The 23582-nt window shown below is 42.6% G+C and overlaps 1 protein-coding gene across 1 annotated transcript in view; it reads left to right on the forward strand.

Annotated features, from left to right (window-relative positions):
• LOC134540319 (beta-alanine transporter) overlaps positions 1-23582 on the forward strand; it is a 203210-nt gene that overhangs the window by 95923 nt on the left and 83705 nt on the right. Inside the window, exon 3 of the mRNA XM_063382981.1 lies at positions 7338-7492. Coding sequence (XP_063239051.1) covers positions 7338-7492 — 155 coding nt within the window. The remainder of the gene's footprint in view (positions 1-7337; positions 7493-23582) is intronic.

A 23582-nucleotide genomic window follows, 5' to 3' on the forward strand; every position in this document is an offset into this window, starting at 1 on the left:
ATTGAAGATTTAAATAAATATCGATTTATGAAATAATACTAATAAAACTAACATGTAAACATGGTAATGTTTACAATGTTTCATTGAAACATTGTTTTTCAAACAATGAAAAGGGTAATGTAATATTCAATAATTTGACTATTTTATTTATTGTGTTTATTAATGTGCTCAATTAGTACTAGGAAAGCTTTTCAGGGAACAGTTTAACAATGACTATTGAATGTACTGGTTAGTCACATCATAAGTGCTCGGGTAAAAATCCGAACCCAGTATTACTGCGAACACTATTTATTAGTGACAGTTTTTTTCATGTAAATACAGTACACTTCCTATTATCCGCGAAATTAAGTGGCAGGGCCACCGCGGATAGTGAAAATCGCGGATAATCCGCAAAAGAGCCGAAAATGGGAAACAAAAAAAGGAAACATTAATTTCAACTTAAAAATCTAAAAAAAAATATAAAAAAAATAGTGTACAGTAAAAGTAAACAATTAACAGTAAAATAATTTTTATTGATTCTGAAAATTTTATTATTTTACTGAATAATTAACATAATGTAAACATAAAAGTGCTCAACCATAAGACTAGAAAAGCGCGACAGAGAAAAAAATTGCAACGCATGCCAGCCTACTGCGTGATTTCCGAGAATGCCTGTGGCGTTTTACTGTATACTGCACACAATACACTCGTCAGTAGAGTTCAAATTTGCTCACTTGTAAAAAAATACAGATTTACATATGTGCTGTATTTTTTCGTAGCATGCGCAGATAATCCGCACCGCGGATCATCCGCCCGCGTATAATAGGGAGTTTACTGTATATACAAATTTACAAATATGTGTAATTTACATGAGTGTTTCTGTTCCATTTACAAAATAAAATTACAGGTTATATTATATCTGACTATGTGTTTTCTGCATTAACGAAGGTTAATTTTCAATAATAAACGATAAAAGATTGTTATGATATAAAAACTGTTGAAACAAATTTGGCGTGTTTCTAAGACCTTCCCTCCTCCTTAGGCAGATAAAAGAGCGTGTGGAAAATCACTAACGTTTTGTTAAGCTAAGAAAAGTTTCCAATATTATTTTTATAAACGGTGTTATAAATTTAGATGAAGGGCGTATAACTTCTTTAGTAATCAACGTAGAGGCAAACTTGTTACCGTTTTTTTTTTTTTTTTTTTGCAAATAATAACCTGGCAGTATTATTTGTTATTTTTGGTGAAATACTCTCATAATACGATTCTGTGTACTCTCGCGAGAGTACTGTGAGCTATCAGCTCAGCAGTTTAAAAAAAAAGAGGTGATTCATTACAGATGTACGAGCGTGACAGCAGGTACAGGCCTAAGACTATGAATAACTAAAAAAAAAAGTATTCTTAAAATGCTTCCCGTGCACTCAGAATTCCTAAAGGAATACATCCCCCTATACATATTCGTAACGTGTTGGAGATCTGGCAACAGCGCGCGCCGTAAGCCATGTACTGCAATCTTGAGCGTGATACGGTCTATAGCAATGAATAAATAAATGACAAACGCGAGTGCAAGTCTTGAATTGGGAACCGCAACGTGACTCTATGGGTAACGATATCCCGATCACAAAGTTTGCGGTCCGTGGTGCGGTGGATGATGAAAGGGGGGGGGGGGGAGAGGGGAGGGGAAGTCCGTCGTGGGAGGGAGTCGTCACAGCGGCAAATGCCAACAGAAGCTGGGTGCGGTATTCATGGAGTCGATTGTTATTCATGTCGACCGATCGAGAACACAGAGACGACGAAGTCGACGACGACGACGGCCAATCACGTGTTTGCATTTTGAGGGATTGGGGAAAGGGCTGATGCGCGCGTTGCAAGCGAAACTCCCGCTGACTGGTTGTAGTTCCACGTGGGTCGTCCCCACAACGCCGAAATACCACAACGCCGAACGTACAATAACGCCGAAAACCATAACGCCGAATGCCAAATTGACCGCAACGCCGACAGCTAGAAAACTGCTGTGCACCACAACGCCGAAATAGAGTAACGCCGAAAAATGTTTCTGCGGGGATGGGGGGGGGGGGGCACAGGAGCTAAATGAAAAACAACTGAATGAATTTGTGTGCTAACCTTAACCTTACCTTTGTGGCAGTCCTGCAATTACATTTTTCGGCGTTAATGTATTTCGGCGTTGTGGTAATTCTGCGATGTGGTACACAGCAGTATTCTAGCTGTCGGCGTTGTAGTCAATTTGGCATTCGGCGTTATTGTACGTTCGGCGTTGTGGTATTTTGGCGTTGTGGTGCGTCCCCGTTCCACGTCAGCTCGCAAACGGCGCTGGAGGCAACGCTGATGCTGCCATCTGTGTTCTCGACAAGAAACTCGATAGCTGAACTATGATACACTCTTAGTTCTCACCGAACTGACACAACGGAATGTTCTGTTTTCAGTGTAGGTTAAGGACTGACTAAAGTTATTACATACCTATAGTTATAAAAAAAAAGAAAACATTTTGAAGAAAGTACTAACAACATTTTAAACAAGATTTTTAAATAAAATCAGAATAATAATAATTTACATGCAGGTTGAGTGTAAATTTGACCGACAAACTTAGACTGCAGTTTTATCAAGACAAACTATGTTGAAAACATATACCAGTTGTGGTCTAGAGTGGTTCCCCAAGGCTGTTTGTTATACGTCTGTGAAGATGAAGCTGAACAACATTATTATTGTAAATAATAGAGAAAGTATTTAAGATAGACACTGGGCGTCTGGATTATGAAGACCTACAAATAACACAAATTTTGTAACTGTAACAAAATAACTTCTATGAAATCATATGGGTTAGTTACACACCACAAAAATATGTGGAAAAGAAAGGTATTACCGTCAGTTATTTCAACGAAATGATTTTACGACAGCGACAAAATTCGCGGCGGTTGTACGCTTTTTATTCTATTAAATATAATCCAGTAACTCAGTGTTTAATAGTTTATACTTTCTCTATTATTTACAATAACAGAGATTCATTTACAGAGATTATTTTGGAAAAAAAATTATTTTAATCCATGAAGGGTTAAAACTACGTATTTCCTGTTTTGGTAAAACTATTGTATTTTTTTGTCTTTTCGTTTTGTCGTGTTTTTGTCTCGTTTCAACTGTTGTGCTGAATTATTTTGGTTTCATATTTTTGTGTTGTCATCATTTGTGTGTTTTTTTTTTGTTCACTTAGTACTTTTTTCTTTGTTTTTTCTTTGTTTGTTGACCATATTTCTGTTTAGGAATATTTTGTGGTGTTTATATTCTTGTTGACAACAGCAATTGTTTGCTTAATTTTGTGTGTTTTTTGTCTCTCTTGTGTATTTTTATTTATTTTATTTATTAGTTTTTCTTCAACAGAAAAAGTTCTTAGCAATGGCGTATGTCCAAAAACTTACATCAAGTTACGTATTTCCTCGCCATTACAGTCCAGCATGCCTCGTACAAAGAACCGGCAGGAATTATTATTTTTTTTTTTAACTAATCTATATTTAATGTTCGGCTTTGCATACGATCGTGTCCCGAGTTTCCGCATTGTTAAGTGCATTTGCAAGATGGAGAACGCTCGAATTTTGCTCGTTTACAGACGATCTCTGGCGGGTACTTGTCGTTTACTCCTTGATGACGTCATCACCGGCTGTAAAGTAGTTTCACTTTCGTAAAACTGGGACATAAAAAATGGGTGTGTGTGTGTGGGGGGGGGGGGGGGTGGAGGTGGGGGTGGTATAACGAGAGTCCTCGGAGGAGCGGGGGATAAAGGGGCGTGTGGACCAAAACAAATTCTTCCCGCGGAAGCCCGCGCCGGCCGGTCAGAATTTACAGTGTCGTTAAATTTTCGCGCATTCCCGCCGAACCGGACAAAGCACAACAACAGCGGTACGTCGGATGACGAGGGAGGAGGGGGAGGGGGAGTTGTTTATTCAGGCGTTGCTTTACGAGCCGTCATAAAACCTGCGCCCATATGACGGGGGGGGGGGGGGGGGGGGGGAGAGGAAGGGTAGAAGCTTCGGAATTTTCAAGGGCTGGTCCGGCAGGCGGGACGAAGGTCTAGACATCGAAACCGGCGTGAAAGTAAAAAAAAAAATAAAATAAAGTGGGGGTGAAACACAGGAAGGACTACCAACCTCTGGTCGTTAAAAAAATAACACGCTCCACTTTCGTGAGCGAAATATGGTAAACGGATAAATATAGTTGGTACGCGGCTGCTGGCAAAAAAAAAAAAAAAAAAAAAAATTTAAAAAAAAATTCTGAGGGACCAAATATATTTGCAATGTTTCGTTTAGCGAGCTTTTATGAATAAAATAAAATAATAAAATATTTAACAGCTGATATTCTTTACATAAATGTCGAAACCCTACATCGTGTGCGAACGCTGATTTTACGTGATCTGTAAGCACTTCGTTATTCAGTAGGTGTTTTGGAAGTTCATGATGACATATTCAAATTTAAAAAAAAATTAACTGTCTAAGATTTTAGGGATGAAAAAAGGTTCTGTGGATTTCGTGGATTGTAATTCTGAGTGGCACCGGATTCGCGTCTATCTTTCCCTGCTGGTTTCCTATCGGATATGGAATTCTTCAGGGCCTGTTGTCTCATTTTGTAGTTTCAATCTCGTAAAGTGATAGCTGCGAGTAAGAGTTTGGCGTCTTTCGTGTTGCAAAATGAACCCGCGAAAATTTTTTAACTCGTAGACTTTCCGAGTGGGCCAAACATCTGCAAAATGAAAAAAATAAATAAATAGTGAATTTGATTTGCATAATTAGTGGGCAAAGTTGAATTTTCAACGTTTATATGCAGCATGGATAAGGAGAACCAAATGTAATAATTAATTGAGGATTTTTTTTTTGGGGGGGGGGGGGTTAAAGATAATGCTGATGGCTACTGCGAGATATGGTTTTAATTATTTCAGAAAATTTTATTTAATTTTGTGTGAACTTTTAAAAACATAAAATTCTGAAGATTTTAAAAGGATAGGTAAAATTATATATACATAATATGTATATATAATTTAATATATATTATATATTAAAGAAAAATGACTAGATTACATAGTAGCCAGTAAAATTGACTGGAAACCTAAACAGTTTCAGGTTTCTATTCCATTTAATTCTCCGTATCCATGCTGCACTAAAACTTCGAAACAGCAACTTTAGCAGCTAATTAAGAAAAAAAAGCATGCGAAATAATTATTTTCCATCGGTGTGAAAGCTATGCCACTCTAAAAGTCAGCAAGATTAACCGTGTGGAACGTAAATGTAAAATAATGACCTAGGATGGGACATGCCCCCCTTAGCAACCGACGGAAAAACGACAATCGCTCTACGTCGTCGTTAGTCTACTGATTAGAGTGTATGGGGAAGTTGGGAGTCGGGAAGCCTACAGTTCATATGGATAGGAGCCACGCCCGAACAGTTGTGAAGTTCTCGGAAGTTTGACGATCGCTCATATTGCAGGGCCAATGAAACCCTCAAATACCACCAAATCCTTAGTATTCGGAGTATTCGATAGTCAACGCAAAAAAAAAAATCTAAGAAAAATACTAAAGGAAATATAGCTGATTAAAAATCCATCACTATTGACCTTCGAAGTGTATTCCCCCTCCCCCTTTTTTTTCATACCTATCCTTGTGTAAATAAAATTACAAAATGCATTGATTCTGAAAACTTACTGAAACAACCATTTAAAGAGTAGAATATTTCAACAACCATTTAAAGGGTAGAATGTTTCATCAACATAGTTTTTTTTTCCTTCATTTATTGTACATGATTTTATTTTTGACTCTTTTTGACACCTAGTTTCGGATTCGAGGGGTGCACTCTAGCTACTCTCTGGGATTTTAATTCGATATTTGGATTCGAGAGAATTGGGATTCATCCCATCACTAATTTTTATTGTTAATGATCATGGAGTATTTTAAATAACGCTAATATAAACTACATTTCAATTTAGTTACGATATCATAGGCCCCCCCCCCCGGGGGGGGGGAGAAATAACTATTATTTATTACGTTGACCGAACCTAACCTCAACTTTTACTTCGGTAACTTCGGAACTATTCGGGTTTTGGTTGTAGCTCGCATCCCTGTGAACTGTGGGTTATCCTTGTGAACAGCAGGATTTTATTGTTTGATAATAATAGTGATAAATAATGTTATTATAATTCAAATACTATAATTAATTATAATATGCATACAACAGTATACTATAATATACTTAATTATAATATACTGTAACAATAACTACGATATAAACGTAGTATTAATATGGTAATAAAAATAATTGATGTTATTCGTTATTTTATTTCTAATATATTTATTAATGGTATGGGTATTAAGTGTCTATAATATATTATACTACTCTACAATATACTATAATGTACTGTAACAATAACTATGATGTAAAAAATAATTGCAGATTTTCGCGGCCATTGTCTGAAGTAGCTAGGCTTCTGGTTTGTAGCCGCGCCCAAGGCGAATATATCACCGACTTTTCGGTCGACATTTAATTAGCCATCATCAGGGTAGAGTTACCCACTGAGGTTATTACAAGTTCTTCTGCCTTTAATAGTCTCGCCTGAGAGAGGAGTGTTGGCTGCAGGAAGGCTGTGATTGGCCCACAGCTGTAGCCGAATCGGGAAACACTCCCACTCCCAGGCGAGACTATTAAAAAGGCAGAATAACTTTCAATAACCTCAGTGGGTAACTCGACTGCAATGCCGACCCGAAACTTTGGTGATATATTCGCCATGGACGCGGCTACAGCCCAGAAGCCAAGCAACTGTGATATGAACCTAGTAATAAGATGGTAATAAAAAAATAATTTATGTTATTCATTTGTTTGATTTCTGATATAATTTATTAATGGTATTAAAGGCAGTGGCGTAGCCAGGATTTGTGAATGGGGGGTGTTAAGAAGCATGCCCCTTCCCCGTATTAAAGCGGGGCGGTGAGGTTTTCTCCCGGGAAAATTTGGATTTTAAGATGTAAAATAATGCTATTTTAGCAGTTTTCGGTACTTAAATTTAAATATGTAATGGTGAAAATTTTATTAATTTTAATATGAAATTTGTTTCAGTGATGAATAAGAAATTAATTAAAGATTTGGGGCTAAGGGGGGGGGGGGTTTAAACCCCTAATCCCCCCCCCCTGGCTACGGCCCTGATTAAAGGTACCTAGTAATGATGCAGTTTCAATATCAAACACGATAATTACAGGAATTAGAAATAATTTTAATGGAAAAGGGATTGGGCCGAGTTGGGAGGGGGGAAGGATGTTTTCTCGGTGTGTAGTAGATGGTTAATGTTAACCATGGCGGCGGTGTCCGCAGGATCGGACGGCGGCCGTCGTTCTTCATCTACCTCGCCATCGAGTGCTTCTTCGGCGTGGGGACGGCCTTCGCGCAGGACTTCGTCACGTGGACCGTGATGCGCGTCGGCGTGGGCTTCACAGTGCCCGCCATCTTGGGCACCCCTTACGTCCTCGGTGAGTGCCGCGCTCCGCTTCCGACCCGCCCCTCACGTCCTCGGTGAGTGCCGCGCTCCGCTTCCGACCCGCCCCTCACGTCCTCGGTGAGTGCCGCGCTCCGCTTCCGACCCGCCCCTCACGTCCTCGGTGAGTGGCGCGCTCCGCTTCCGACCCGCCCCTCACGTCCTCGGTGAGTGCCGCGCTCCGCTTCCGACCCGCCCCTCACGTCCTCGGTGAGTGGCGCGCTCCGCTTCCGACCCGCCCCTCACGTCCTCGGTGAGTGCCGCGCTCCGCTTCCGACCCGCCCCTCACGTCCTCGGTGAGTGCCGCGCTCCGCTTCCGACCCGCCCCTCACGTCCTCGGTGAGTGCCGCGCTCCGCTTCCGACCCGCCCCTCACGTCCTCGGTGAGTGCCGCGCTCCGCTTCCGACCCGCCCCTCACGTCCTCGGTGAGTGCCGCGCTCCGCTTCCGACCCGCCCCTCACGTCCTCGGTGAGTGCCGCGCTCCGCTTCCGACCCGCCCCTCACGTCCTCGGTGAGTGCCGCGCTCCGCTTCCGACCCGCCCCTCACGTCCTCGGTGAGTGCCGCGCTCCGCTTCCGACCCGCCCCTCACGTCCTCGGTGAGTGCCGCGCTCCGCTTCCGACCCGCCCCTCACGTCCTCGGTGAGTGCCGCGCTCCGCTTCCGACCCGCCCCTCACGTCCTCGGTGAGTGCCGCGCTCCGCTTCCGACCCGCCCCTCACGTCCTCGGTGAGTGCCGCGCTCCGCTTCCGACCCGCCCCTCACGTCCTCGGTGAGTGCCGCGCTCCGCTTCCGACCCGCCCCTCACGTCCTCGGTGAGTGCCGCGCTCCGCTTCCGACCCGCCCCTCACGTCCTCGGTGAGTGCCGCGCTCCGCTTCCGACCCGCCCCTCACGTCCTCGGTGAGTGCCGCGCTCCGCTTCCGACCCGCCCCTCACGTCCTCGGTGAGTGCCGCGCTCCGCTTCCGACCCGCCCCTCACGTCCTCGGAGAGTGCCGCGCTCCGCTTCCGACCCGCCCCTCACGTCCTCGGAGAGTGCCGCGCTCCGCTTCCGACCCGCCCCTCACGTCCTCGGTGAGTGCCGCGCTCCGCTTCCGACCCGCCCCTCACGTCCTCGGTGAGTGCCGCGCTCCGCTTCCGACCCGCCCCTCACGTCCTCGGTGAGTGCCGCGCTCCGCTTCCGACCCGCCCCTCACGTCCTCGGTGAGTGCCGCGCTCCGCTTCCGACCCGCCCCTCACGTCCTCGGTGAGTGCCGCGCTCCGCTTCCGACCCGCCCCTCACGTCCTCGGTGAGTGCCGCGCTCCGCTTCCGACCCGCCCCTCACGTCCTCGGTGAGTGCCGCGCTCCGCTTCCGACCCGCCCCTCACGTCCTCGGTGAGTGCCGCGCTCCGCTTCCGACCCGCCCCTCACGTCCTCGGTGAGTGCCGCGCTCCGCTTCCGACCCGCCCCTCACGTCCTCGGTGAGTGCCGCGCTCGGCGAGCCTTCTTTTCCACAGACGAGAGAGCCAAACGCCCGATCGTGCATCTTCGGTGGTTTTATTGTTTTGTTCATTGTAAATAATATTAAAAATTCGAGAATACTTTTATTTTGTGCTACAAAAAATTCGCTATATTTAATACAACTTGCGGAGATACGAAATTCTAACACGTTTACGAGAAATCGCCGTTTATTCATTAACATACATCTGTACATTGGTGTAAATACTTCAAAACATTGTGGACGGTTGATTTGGTTAGGATAGCTACATTAAAGATACTGTGAAATCGTGTAAACGGTTTCCTAGCCCTGGATAGCTAAATATTAAAAAAGTTATTTGCTAAGAAACCATAAAATGATTTTACAGTTTTTTTTTAAGTTACTCTACTTACCTAATATAACCAACCATCCACAATGTTTTAAAGTATTTATAATGTAGCTAACCTATCCTAATCGACCGTAAAATTTAATGCCTTACCGGTTTATACAATGAGATATAACGGAAGAAAAAAAAGCGAGCATGAACTTCGGGGAACTTCGGGTGTGGCTCTCTCGTCTGTGAAATGAAGGCTTCCCTGTTTCCTCCCCTCACCAAATCTTCATCCGTGGCCATCCTCGTGTCCACTGTACTCTGATACACTATTAAAGCTGATTAGACCGCGCCATCTTGCTATTTCAAATATTTTGACAACTTTGAGTAGTATGTAAAAGGGGCTCCGGGCGCAGGGTCCAGGGTGAGGTGACAAGGTGCCGACCGCCATCTTTGATTGTGACGTCACGGCGGCCATCTTGGATGAGTGTGACCTTGACCTTTTACCATCAAATTTTGCCAAAATGTTCTAAAATTTACCCAAAATTCCTCAAAATATTTTGACGGAATTTTTTTACAAAAAAATGGAAATTTTGGCGAAATTTGAGGAATTTAGGGTAAATTTTGGAGAAATTTTGATGGTCAAAGGTCAAGTTCAAGTTCAAGGTCACACTCATCCAATATGGCCGCCGTGACGTCACAATCAAAGATGGCGGTCGGCACCTCAGTCACCTTACCCTGGACCCTGCACCCGGAGCCTCTTTTACATACTACTCATTTGCAATAAAGCTTCAGAGTTTTTTTTTAATGTTAGACAGGGCATCGTAATTAGCTTTGGCTACTTGTTGAAGTCAACGATTGTGAACTGGTTCGATTATCACGTGAAATTTCCTCGCGGTGCTTACAGACTCTATAGCCTGTGGGTAAATATGTGGTTGCAACAATGTGTAGAAGGTCTGGGAAATATTATTTATGCCTTGACATGCCAAAACTTGGGATAGATATTTGAAAAATTATAATTATAGCACAAAGATGGAAAAATTCTAAATGGCGGGCGGGGTTTAATCGCCCTTTGCAACCAGCATGTCTGTGCCCTGGGAAAACTGAACATAGATTGAAATCTAAACTGAAGATGCAATGGCATATTCTAAAAAAGGATTCAAATCAAATTAACGCTAAGTCTGTAGATACTTAAAATAGTTAATCCGTGCTGTTAAGCTACGCTCTATAATATAATTGTGAATGATTACCTAGTGTGTTTTTTTTTCTCGAATAGCATCTACATTCCACATTATGGGTGATGGAAAATTCTGCTCTGGAACGTGATGGCACAAATAATAATGGTAAAGACAGAGCAGCTACACAACGATAATAAGGGAAAGTGTCACTTGCTGATGTTTCCGACTGTGAATCCAAGTGGCTGGCGGAACTCTAGAGAAATAAGTGGTTTTGCTTCTTCAGAGACAGAGCAAGAGAAATATCCTCATTCGTCGAACCTTCTGCGCTGCACAATTACGAGCGTCAAACGAACCGTACAAAACTGCCATTTCTGTGCGACGTTCTGTATACTAATTAACATCTCAAGTCATCTCAAGCTTGGCGCAGTTATTCTTTCAGGACGTATGCGTTACAATTTGAGAGACTAAAATCCCTGCATTTCTAACTCACCGGAATGAGACACGCCAAATCTTGAATTGCGATTCTTCAGTGCCTTGAATACAATTATAAATCCCAAGAGTCAGGAATAAAATAACAAATGAGAAAATACATATAAAACTGAAGCTTGAGGAAACATTCAACTCATTAATTTAAATATAAATGTTTGTGATATAAAAAAATCATTTTGTGTAAAAAATTACCTGAAGAGCTAAACAAACAATTCCAGATAATTTTAGTTGGTTGCAGATAAGAACAAACATTTATTTTATAACGTCTATAGAAATAAAAAAGTGTAGTCCTGTTCAACTACATGGGCTAGGATTTCAATTTACGAATACCTTCCACTCAACTATTTTTTTCATCGAATAGTTTTCTTCGAATTTTAAATTATTCCAAAACTTAATATTGCATTTTATTTGAATATTTAAGGAATTTATTGGCCCGTTGCTAGTATCTAGACTTTTTAATCTATGCTTGCAGTAATTTTTGCCAAATATTTTTTCTTCGGAATTAATTTTTTCTCTCAGAAAATCTTTTAAAATTGATTTATTTATTTGAATGAATTTAATCTCCTCTTTATTTTCTATCATTTTCCTTATTATTATTTTCTATCATTTTCCTTATTATTATTTGTGGGATATAAGCACGCAATGATTCCGCTCATTTTAAGAAATTATTTGCATACACGCCGTCACTAATAGGCTTACTACTTGTGGTTTAAATGCGCAGCTTTAGAAAAATAAGATGAAGGTCTTTCGGTTTGTGAATTGCACTGGCGTCAGTCAAGAGAAATTTGTTGAAAATTATGCTATCAATAATAACTATATATTAAACTTGATGTTGCTTCGCTTGTGAGTTCCAGCTACGTCAAAGGCAAAGTGTTCACCGCTGTTTCTGTCTATATTTCTGTTTCCATCTATAAAGCACCACTCTCTCCTTTGAAGGTCTTGAAAGTTTTTCGCCTCATATAGGTACACTCTCGCCTGTGAGGTATGTGTTACTGGACTGTGAACCAATCACAATATTCTTTCCTTATGGTACACTGGATGGTTTCAATCAATCAAGGATAGGCCCTTCAAAAATTTCAGTAAGAGACTGCTACCCTGAAGATGGCGATTGATGTGTCGACCGAAATGACGGTGAACTTTCGCCTTCAACGCGACTAGAACCCAAAAGCCAAGCCACTTCAGACAAGACATTTTTAATTTGTACCTTTTATTGAAGTGAAACTTCTTTGGGTGCGATGAGAGTCAAATTTCAAAGCCAAATTTTAATGCAACGTTTTCGTAAAACATTTTTGTGAAACTTTTCTGACCCGAAAAAGACAGACAATAAGTACTTGGCCAAAGAGATATAAAGAGAGCACTATGCTATATACGTTGCTGGGCTCGATTTCGTTCTCCTCTTTGTTAAAAATATATATAACCGAGCGAGAGAGAGCTGAACGAAAGAATAAAACAGAGAGTGTGCGCATGGGCGTATATCAGAAAATAGATATAGGTATCCTATACAGTCAGTTGTGAATGCCTTGAATTTAATATTTGCTACCAGCGCGCTCACGTACCTCCTTGTTCAACCAGCAGCGTAGAGAGCGCTGTAGAGAAAAATTCCTGCATTTCCCGCATATATAGCGCTTCTTGATATATTTCGTTAGAGATTTAGTGTATTTTAAATGGTATAATTGTTTGAAGAAACAGTAACACGCGCGGTTTTTCTTTATGGTGTGTATATTTCAACAGTGAGTAATATTTGTTAATTAAACATTGTTAGATAATTGTCTTTATCTTTATATCCTCTCTCTCTCTCTCTCTCTCTCTCTGTGCCGTTTTATTCCTTACGGTATACTTACAAGTCGAGGTTTGAATTGCCAAATAAGTTTCACCTCTATCACCTGTACCGAGTTACGCGCGCTTTTTTTCTCACAAAGATTTATGAATAAACATAGCATTCTATACGAAAACGTGGAAATAGAGGAATCCCTTCTTAGAAGTCTCGCTTAGCTAGAATTTTGTGTGTTTGTGCCCGATTTGACCCGATGAATCACATGCGCATTGGCTTCTTTGATCATACAAAGCGGACACACACAAAATCAGTTGCATTGCTTTTTTTTATATATAAGGAAGTATATAGTGTAAGATAGTTTTCTCCCTTGTATAATATTTTCAATAAAAATCATATGAGGGGCTCTGGAACACAGCAGAGTCAATAATTTTGTCAGATTGAAGTTTGCCATGCCAAATAGTATTTTGCGTGTTTAAGAGGTGGAATATGCAGCTAGCCCAACATGCAAAATAAAATCAAACACACCACTGTATTTTGAAGCCTATCACAGGTAGATCGAAAAAATCATGTCAAATATTTTTTTTCTTACGCTTTAGTCATTGATTGAATATGACTTATCATTTACCTACTCGGGATTGTGACGGCCAGGGAATAAAATTATAATTTTTTTCTCGAAGTGGCGGACCACTTACAGCAACGCGTTTGTCGAATTTCATTCCCAAGACGTGTGCATCAATTAGTCGTTCCAGAAGCACGGTCGAAGATAACGAGCAGTTGTCAAGTGACGGTCGAGGAACCGCGACTCTGAAGAGTCGGCACTTCTCGAACGTACGCGAATCTGCAGGAGGAGTCGGTAGTAGAAGGAACACGGCAATTCTCGCGCACTTTTCGAAGTAATCTTGCGGCGGTTGTCTGCGGACATCGGCTGCGTCTCTGGTCCCGTCGAGACAATCCTCATCGGGTGAGGACGAACGCCCGTACATAAACTTCCGAATAGCGCGCGCACGCGAAAAGGGGGGGGGGGAAGGGGTAAAGTTAAATATCTCACGTCAAGCCGGTATACACTGCAAAATTATTATTATTTTTTTTGTAAATTAAACGTAATATGCATGTAAAATTACACGTAATTGTACAATTTTTTTTAATTTTTACATGAAAGCAACTGTATCGCAACCGGAAAAGGGGGTGGGGGGTGAATAAATGTTCGCAGTAATACTGGGTACCGATTCTTTGCCCCGGGCGTTAGTTAAAGTTATTTTTGTAAACTTTTCATAAAATAAGACTTCCACAGTATCAACTGCGTACATTGATAAACACAATGAACCCAAATAATGTCCAGCGATTGTCTTTTTCCATTGTTTAAGGAAAATTTTATACTCGAATAAAACGTTGAACAAAAATTTAAAATTAGGCGATAATTTTCGTATTCAGTATTGTTTCCATGGTGAATCTGTTGTGGAAATTTACAAATTTGTTTCCTTTGCTTTTAGTATTACAACTATTTATTGGCAAATGATTTGCAAAGGAATCTTTTGTAGAAGTTATATATATATATATATATATATATATATATATATATATTGCGCCGTGTGGTAGGGGGAAAGTTTCTTCAACCGAGAGACCTTTGTGAGCTAGGGCGTCACTGACAATTTTTAAACTGCCCTTCGCAGATGGTATAGGCCAGGTCCGCCTCCATTGTTGCGGCCGTCTTCACCACGCGGGTCATCAAACATGCAGGACGTCCACTTCAGGTGCCCCGCTACACTCCGCCTTAAGTGGGCCAAGGCACTTCCTCGCTTCCGAGCCATTAAAAACATTATTCTGATTTATTGGGTTCTCAGCTTCTTGAACCACGCAAATGCTCGCCCTTTTTACTTACTATTCTTTTTTTTTTCTCTCTCGCGTGCGTTTGTCTTCGGAAGATGAGAACCGACGATTTCATTTCTCAACAAAGGCATGATTAAAATTAATATCTTTACAGTTTTCTTTTTATTGTTTTCAAACAAAGACGGCGTGTTGAATTTCTGAACGCGGGAGTCAAAACAGCTCGAGAGATGATTCTGGAATAGTTTCAGAGTTTGCGTGTGTATGTATATATATATATATATATATATATATATATATATATATATATAGGGGGGGGGAAGACTACTAAATCGTGAGAGACATAGTTTCAAGACTCGCGGAATGCCAATAACTAAATCACATCGTGAAACCAGTGGAGCTCCCAATTAAAACGTTCAGACTTGGAGGAAACATTGGAAGGGAGCGGTTGATGAATTCGGGGGGATGGAGGGTGGGTGAAGAGGATCATTCCGCACTGGGGGATATGACGATGATGAGTCACGTCGCTTATGGTCTGAGGATATTAGTTGATTGTGTTTTCACGACACGTTCCGGCCATCAACGTCAGTTGAAATGAAGACGGTACCTGGTAAGAGCTTTCAAATTATGGAAATAAATTGGGCTATATGACGTCCCGCTGACATCTAGTCCGTCAGACATGGATTAGTGGTGGAACGTATTCGTGAGTGGGAAGGGAAGAGGTTCAACCTTTTCAAAGTTAACGTCCGTCACGTTTCCCGTTCGTGACTCATCCGAGTTTGAACCCGGATCTCCTCGCTGGGAGGCGGAAGTTATCAGACCGCTTAACCACCGTGATCATTGAAGATCATTCCAGAATTTTGAAACTGCCCTTTGGGAGAAAAAAAACTGCGAAGAATAATATTTCAAAACATTTGCACAGAGAAAAAATTCCGAATCCTCCCCTCTCCCTTTTCCCATTCCTCTCTCTCTCTCGCCTCGTCCAACAGCTGCATGCGAGAGTCGAGTATCTCAAAGAAGGGGACGCGGCCGGCCGCAGGCCCCATTAGCAACCATTAACCTGGTCCAGAACCCCTTGTATCCTACTACTTACAACTAGCGCAGCGCGTTTCCTGCGGGTAACGGGACTCGGGGAAAGTCGTAGCGCAACACGGCAAAAGTTTCAGCGAGGAACAACAAGGAGGATTAATTATCCCGCCACTGACTTCTTATTATTTTATCTTTTTTTTTTTTTTTTTTTTTCATTCCATGCCTGCAAGTCTCGCAACGCAGTGCGAGTTCCACGCCAGAACAGCCTGGAATGTGCAGCGTTATCCTTGATTTCGAAAACTATTTGAAATTGGTTGCAATTGGCTGCGCGAACTTCCTGGTATATATAAAAAAAAGTAAGGCAAGTTCGCCGGCCTTGTAAGCGACTATGCCATGGCAATGAATGTAGCCTATCAACACCATAGTTTCTGTGGCGAAATAACTTTTTTAACACGTGAGTGGAAAAACAGCGCGAAAGTAAACTCCTCTACGCGAAACTATGGGTCACGTGTCGCTAGTAGTGTTGCTTTGATTGTTTAAATTAATAAAATGCACAACAATTTAATTGAAATAAACTGACTGAAAATTGGCCCAATGAAAAGCAACTGAGTTTTTGTTTGAAGTAAACTGCAGATCTGATAAAAAAAACCACGTTAAAAAAAGCTACTCGGGATTTTTTTTTAAAAGAAAAATTAGAAACATTCCACACGAAGAAAATAAGCAATACAATCCAGTGTTAGTTTTGTGTCGCTGTCGTTGTGTTTTTCAGGATATATTTTTGCATCATCGTTGGGTTCGTCTGTTTTTTTTTTCTTTTCGATGTGTTGTCCAAGATTGTTGTTTGCCTGTATTTTATGTTTATTTGACTGTCTTGTAGTTTGTTAGCCCACAGTTCGTGTTTAACGTTATTGACATCGGGTTTTTTTTTTCGACTTGTTTCATCTTTCCTGTTCTTTTTTTTTTTTTGTCGTTTTCTCTTTTACGTACAGTGGAGGGAAAAAACCAGCGATGATATGTCCATAAAAAAAATGTTTTAAATCAAGGCGTATTAACTCGTGACTTTCGGAGTCAAGCGTAGACCCCGACACTTGCAGGGCCGGCGCGTCCACACAGGCGAACCAGGCAACCGCCCAGGGCGCCAAGTAGCTGGGGGCGGCGCAGCACGACACATAACAGCTGATATAATATGTTTTAACGATTACTGAAACTATATGAAAATGGATTTTTGCAACAGTTTGGAATGTTTATATTGATATAAGTAATTATTTAAAGTCCACGGTGACCTGTTTATGATTTGTAATAAGTAAAAAAAAGTAAAAAAAAAAAAAACAAGCCTGCTTACATTTGATTGTTGACAAAATCTTATGCTTACGTAATGTATTGTTACGATTTCCCTGCGGGTTCGTAAAGGATAGCCCAATTAAAGATTTTTATCACACACAGTTTTATTTATTACTACTACTTGTCACTTACAAATAATCTTCTAAATTGGCAGATAATTAATTACACGTAAAGAAATGTCAATTCCCCAGTCACTCGTTTCACACACCTCGCTGGGCCGCACTTCCGGCGCAACTCTCGTCGCAGCGCCCCTCGTGGGTCTCCGCCGCGGGACTCCGTCGCCGCACTCCACCGCCGTCGTCACACCCTTCGCCGAGATCCCACTCGGCGACTCGCTCGCCACTTCACTCGGGACTCCGCCGCGCCCGCGACTATCGCCCGGAAACTCCCGACTCCACTGAACTCACTCACTCCCTGCCCTGGAACCTTCGTCCAAGGACTTCGCCACTATGCCGCACCCGCGGCACTATCGCCCGGAAACTCCGCCGCGGGAGAACTCACTCAGTCACCGACTGACTCTCTGCCCTGGAACCTTCGTCCAAGGACTTCGCCACTCTGCCGCACCTGCGGCACTATCGCCCGGAAACTCCGCCGCGGGAGAACTCACTCAGTCACCGACTGACTCTCTGCCCTGGAACCTTCGTCCAAGGACTTCGCCACTCTGCCGCACCCGCGGCACTATCGCCCGGAATCTCCGCCGTGGGAGAACTCACTCAGTCACCGACTGACTCTCTGCCCTGGAACCTTCGTCCAAGGACTTCGCCACTCTGCCGCACCCGCGGCACTATCGCCCGGAATCTCCGCCGTGGGAGAACTCACTCAGTCACCGACTGACTCTCTGCCCTGGAACCTTCGTCCAAGGACTTCGCCACTCTGCCGCACCCGCGGCACTATCGCCCGGAAACTCCGCCGCGGGAGAACTCACTCAGTCACCGACTGACTCTCTGCCCTGGAACCTTCGTCCAAGGACTTCGCCACTCTGCCGCACCCGCGGCACTATCGCCCGGAAACTCCGCCGCGGGAGAACTCACTCAGTCACCGACTGACTCTCTGCCCTGGAACCTTCGTCCAAGGACTTCGCCACTCTGCCGCACCCGCGGCACTATCGCCCGGAATCTCCGCCGCGGGAGAACTCACTCAGTCACCGACTGACTCTCTGCCCTGGAACCTTCGTCCAAGGACTTCGCCACTCTGCCGCACCCGCGGCACTATCGCCCGGAAACTCCGCCGCGGGAGAACTCACTCAGTCACCGACTGACTCTCTGCCCTGGAACCTTCGTCCAAGGACTTCGCCACTCTGCCGCACCCGCGGCACTATCGCCCGGAATCTCCGCCGTGGGAGAACTCCCCACTGAACTCCTGACTGACTGACTCGAAGGTCGGCCCAACCTACTTAAATAGCCCTTGGGTTCCCATCCAGAACAATCGGGCATGTCTCCGAGATATCTCGCGACCTTCGCCGTCGAAATGCCCAGAAACGCGTCGTGAGTCCTCGAAGGACGCGGTGGCGGCTCTAAGAACGCCGATAAAGGCGTCTGAGTCATTTTATTCCGCAGTGCGGCCTCTTTTAAGTAACCCGATCTGAGGCAGGTGCGCGCTGCGACGGTCAGGATGTAGCGAGATAGTATGACACGAGATACCAGGGAGAGGATGCGGGTGGAAGGGGGCGCAGACAGGCCGAACGAGTGCGGCGATGCCATGCACTGCAGCCAAGCGCGATCGTAACAGTATTTTGAGGGAAGGAAATGTTTTTTTTTTTTCGGGTGTCCGGCGGGTTGGTTTTCGAGGGGAGGGGGGGTTGTCATTAAGGTTTTTCGCCTAGGGCGCCAATTTTTACCTTGCACCGGCCCTGGACACGTGGATGCAGCCTGTAACTCCTCGCGGTACGTCCGGACACCCCGACAAAACCTCCCTACACCCTCCCGTCGCGGAACCAGAGTGTTGTAAATAGCGCTTCATCCGGCGGGTCGCAAAAGGTGAGGATACATGCGGGGCCGTCTTTCCCGCTTGGCCGACCCCTAGGACCCGGTAGCACCTCTCGCGTAGAGATACATCTTCCGCGTCGCTCTTTTCCGGTTATTGAATATTGGCCACCACCGTAGCCCTCCTTCCCCTCCACTCCCCTATCCACCTCCTTCCATCCTTCCTTTTCCCCCGCGTGCAAACTTCTCTCACACCCCCTTTCACGCGACTCCCGCCCTTAACGTCTGCGCGCCGGCAGCGCAGGGCGTCGCAGCACCTTCGAGTCCGCGGAAGAACCGCCCAACACTCCTTCAGACTCGGGCTTTAAAGACGACGTGCCGTCAGACCTGAAACTGAAATATGTGAAGCGAGTCTACGCCAGAGATATGTGTGTGACATCTAACCTCGGTGAGGAGTAGATTCCACGTGTTCCTCATGCTCCAGATACATACACTTCGTGATACGAAACTCGGGACACGGAAATTATTTAACGTAGAATTATTTTAAAAAAATTCCTGTCGTGATAAATAAACCCAAACTGTGTTTTCAACTGCATTTATTGACAAAAAAACACCACACTCAGTTTACCTCACCAACCGCTAGATTCGCTGCCCGGGGCGGCTACTAAACTATATAATGAAATGGCTACGGTTAAAGCGAAATGAATTTTAAAAATGAACTTTTTTAGTGCATTTATTAAGATTCCTTATCAAAAGTCAGGTCCAAAGTGGGAATTTAATTTTTTTTTTATGTCTTTTTCGTTTTCATCGGGGCCGTTTCATTACAGAAATTAACATTTCCCTCTGTAAATCGAATTAATTCTAACGGCGGATACTCAAATTACGCGTGATTAGCGTTAATAAATGGATTTGAAAACACAATTTGCGTAAATTTATCACGTTCGGCATTATTTCAAAAATATTTCTACATCAAAATTGGCGTCAATAGTTTTATTTAATTTAATGTATTTGCAACATGTTGAAACTAAAAATAAACGTAATAAACAGTTGAAGAGAGACTACAAATCAATGTGAAGGTTTACCCAAACGCAAAACGAAATTTATATTTTCAGCATGAATATTTACCAAGAAGGTAGTAATTTTTGTAGTTTCGTTTTGTAAGGTTTCCGTTTTGCTTTCCGTCGTGTTGACGTCACAGCGACCTTGTCATTCATTGGATACTGAGCGTGTCGTGTCCGTCGTGTCATAGTGACCACAGAATTAATATAGTCAATCGGTCACCTTGCGTGTTTTACATTATTATGACACTAGTGTTCACGCGAGGAAAAATAAATTTAAAAATAACGAAAGGAAGGTTGGCAGGGTTCACGTGGCGATCAAAATATATCGTAGTTGGTGCTTTCCTTACACACTGGGGCCTCCAAAACCGCAAAGTAACTTTTGAAGTTTTCGCCTGCCCTGGTATCTTCCAACTGGCATCTTCACTCTCCGCCGTTTTCTAACTATACAACTTCCACGCGTCGGTTGAAAACCCTCGCAGGCTATCGGGGCGTTCGGGATTACGTACTAACCCATAACTTACAAACTTGTTCGCTGCCTCGGGGGGGTTGGACTTTTGATAGGGTTAAGGGAGGTCGGGCAGTTACTCAGGGGAAAGCTTGCGGCGACAAAGGCTGCAGATGTTATGTATGGTTGGTCTCTAATAGCTTGGCTACCGAGTTGGTTCTCGTGAAATGATGTTCGCACTGAAGTTGTTACAGTTTTTTCCAGATAACCTTAATTATCTTTGAAAGATTTGTGCAATGGGAGTGCATGACTTGATGTAAGCTTTTGGACATACGCCATTGCTTTGCAACGCAATGCAATGGCGTATGTCCAAAAGCTTACATAAAGTCATAACCTGAATACTTAAAAATAATTGTTCAGTCGTTTCTTTCAATAGGTAAGGTGTTGAAGTACGTGGATCGTCGTCGGAAAATTTTGCCAGTTAGAATAAGTGTTCGGCAGGCTAAGGTTCTAGTTCAGTTTAAGGTGGTTGTGCACAAACATATTTGCCAGAAGTTGAACTTCTAAACGATCAGCTTTGCTGGAACTTACTACAGAATGTTTACACTGGAGGAAACAAAAAAGATTTCTCTTTGAGGTCACTAAAAAAAATACTAGGAAATACATACAATAAATTTTGTATCTTTTATGAGTAATTACTAGTTTTTGTGGCCACGACAAAGTAATTATGCCGTCACAACACAAAATATTTCACATAGTTCTGTTTTTTTTTGACAATAACAATACTGGTTTTTACTCCAGTTTTTTTAATCCACGACGCGTTTGTTCAAACCAAGCGAAATGACACAGTGGAACAACACGCGACTCATTCGGGAGGGATCTTCCAAATTTCGGTTCTCAGTTTTTTCTCCCGAAATCTCTCCAGACAAGTTCTGCAATGGTTTCTTTCTACAGAAAGAAACACAGAAATTTCCCTTTCCCGTGATTGAATATTCATAATTTTTGTCCGTTGCTGAGGTTTCTTATGACATACGTACAACCACCATTGGCGTATGTCCAAAAAAATAATCTTCCCTATTGCAAGAACCATCAAAGAACGTCTCATCAAATTTTGCGACCGATTTAGTAGATACAAATTTGCACACTTCCCCTTAGCCTGAACTCGGAACGCAGAACCATTGTACGGTACGACTACGTTACAAAGAGTAGGAAGTTCGATGTCCTGTGTTCGAATGCAGAGCACCTGAAGTAGTACTGACGAAACATGTTTCATCTTACCCGTGTTCTGGTCTATTTTAATGACAAAGAGAGTTTGTCCGTCTGTAGCTCGCGCAGAGAGAAGACGGTAAGACCTGAAGCCGTTAAATTTGGCACGTGGATTCTCCAGGTGGTTCTGTTTGAACCTCGGAACTGATTTTTGGAAATTCATCTTAGTTTTATTTTTTTTTGTTTGATTTTTTGATTTTTTTATGAGTAATATTGTAGCTCTCGATATACGGCGTTTGGTGGGAGTAAATTTGTGAATGGAACGGAAGTCGCGTGGAACGGAAAACTGTAACCACCGGGCTGCCATCTGTGGTGGGTGGCGCGAACCAAAGTTCACAAAGCCAAAGTAACATCAATAGTATTACACGATTTATATTATTTTTTACAAATTGGTTAATATTTTAATGAAATTCATCGTTCAAAATCAGTCGCGTAGTCGGGAGTTTAATATTTTTTTCAAGTCATTTTCGCTTTTATCAGAGACTTTTTAATAAACTGTTTCATTTTTTGGTCTCCTAATCAAATGATTCGATAGTCGGCGTAGCTACTCCGACAGCTTATATTTATCGTAATTATTTTTAAGGATTCTACGTTGAATTTCGTGTGTTAGTTTTTCGTATTATAAGTGTATTTGCAACACGAGAATACACGAATTAGATCATTACCGAGTTAAATGTTAGACATCTCTGGCGAGTACTGAAAGACTTACTTACGTGATTTTTTATCAGCATTTTTGGACGACGTTTTTTTTTCAATGGTCCCCGTGGATACGGTCGTTACATTGTTGATTCTCCTTTGGTCTCCATGGAAACGGCTGTAGCATTATTGATGATGCTTCTTTCGTCTCCTTGGCAACGGGCATACAATGTTGACGCTTCATTCGCCTTCGGGTCGCAATCCAGTCTTTCTGTAATTTTTATGTTCACCAACGTATCGACACGTTATTGGTAGGGACACCTGTATTTCGCGATTTCATTTCATGTCAAAGTATTTCACAAAACACTGTAGCTTTTTTCCAAGAGTCATGGCAAATTGTGAGGGTGCAGCAGTACGGTGACCACATTCTCATTGCCCCCGTCAAGAGCGGGACGATACCTCTCACCGACCTCAGCCAATAACCACAGGAGAAAAGCTACAGTATTTTGTGAAATACCTTGACACGAAATGTATTCACGAAATACAGGTGTCCCTAGTTATTGGTTAAATAAATACGTATTTGAAGGTCCTTAAAAAAACAAGATAGCATCTGTGGTTTATATTTCTTCCCGTTTAGCTTAGTTTTTAAGGTTCTTTATTTCAGAGTTTGATTTCCAAAATTATATTAAGTTTATTTTTTTCGTTCGAAGCGCCACAGTGGCGTACCCAAGAGGTGAGGCATGTATAGGGTCTAATGAGCAATGCGGTATAGTTTTTCCTGCAGACTTCCGAAGTGAAGGGAGGCAGCATCAGCTAGTGTGGAATAGGAGAACAAATACATACCTACGTTCTCGTAAAATTATATGTTGCACAAGAACTTTATTCCCTGCTTGTACAGCTCAGAAAATAAAATTCAAGTAAAGTTAATGTTTGCAGGCTAATCAAATTAAGTAACGTTTTCCTTTGCCTCGAGTTTCGACCGGGAAAGACGGCCCATACTGTACTGAGCTATTCTCAAGAGGAAACCTTAATTTGCTAAAAAAAAAAAAAACTTCGTTATTTACCATGCTCGTACCTGCTCTGTGGCATTAAGCTGGAGATTATCTTCCATCAGGAGATTAAATCTACACAACTTTTTTTTCAGCCCACTCAGCTTGATTATTAATCTATCAAACCTTCTACATCGAATTAATTAAAATAACGCATTTCAAAAAATGTATGTACAGTTTTCAATTATAATGATTTTTTGTATACGCCCCGTCATTAATTTACATTCTCCGCACCCCCCAGTGTGATTTTTGAAGTTATCCAGACTTAAATTACACATTTTTTGATA

The sequence above is a fragment of the Bacillus rossius genome, chromosome 16, assembly GCF_032445375.1.
Source record: "Bacillus rossius redtenbacheri isolate Brsri chromosome 16, Brsri_v3, whole genome shotgun sequence".
Lineage (NCBI taxonomy): Eukaryota > Metazoa > Arthropoda > Insecta > Phasmatodea > Bacillidae > Bacillus > Bacillus rossius.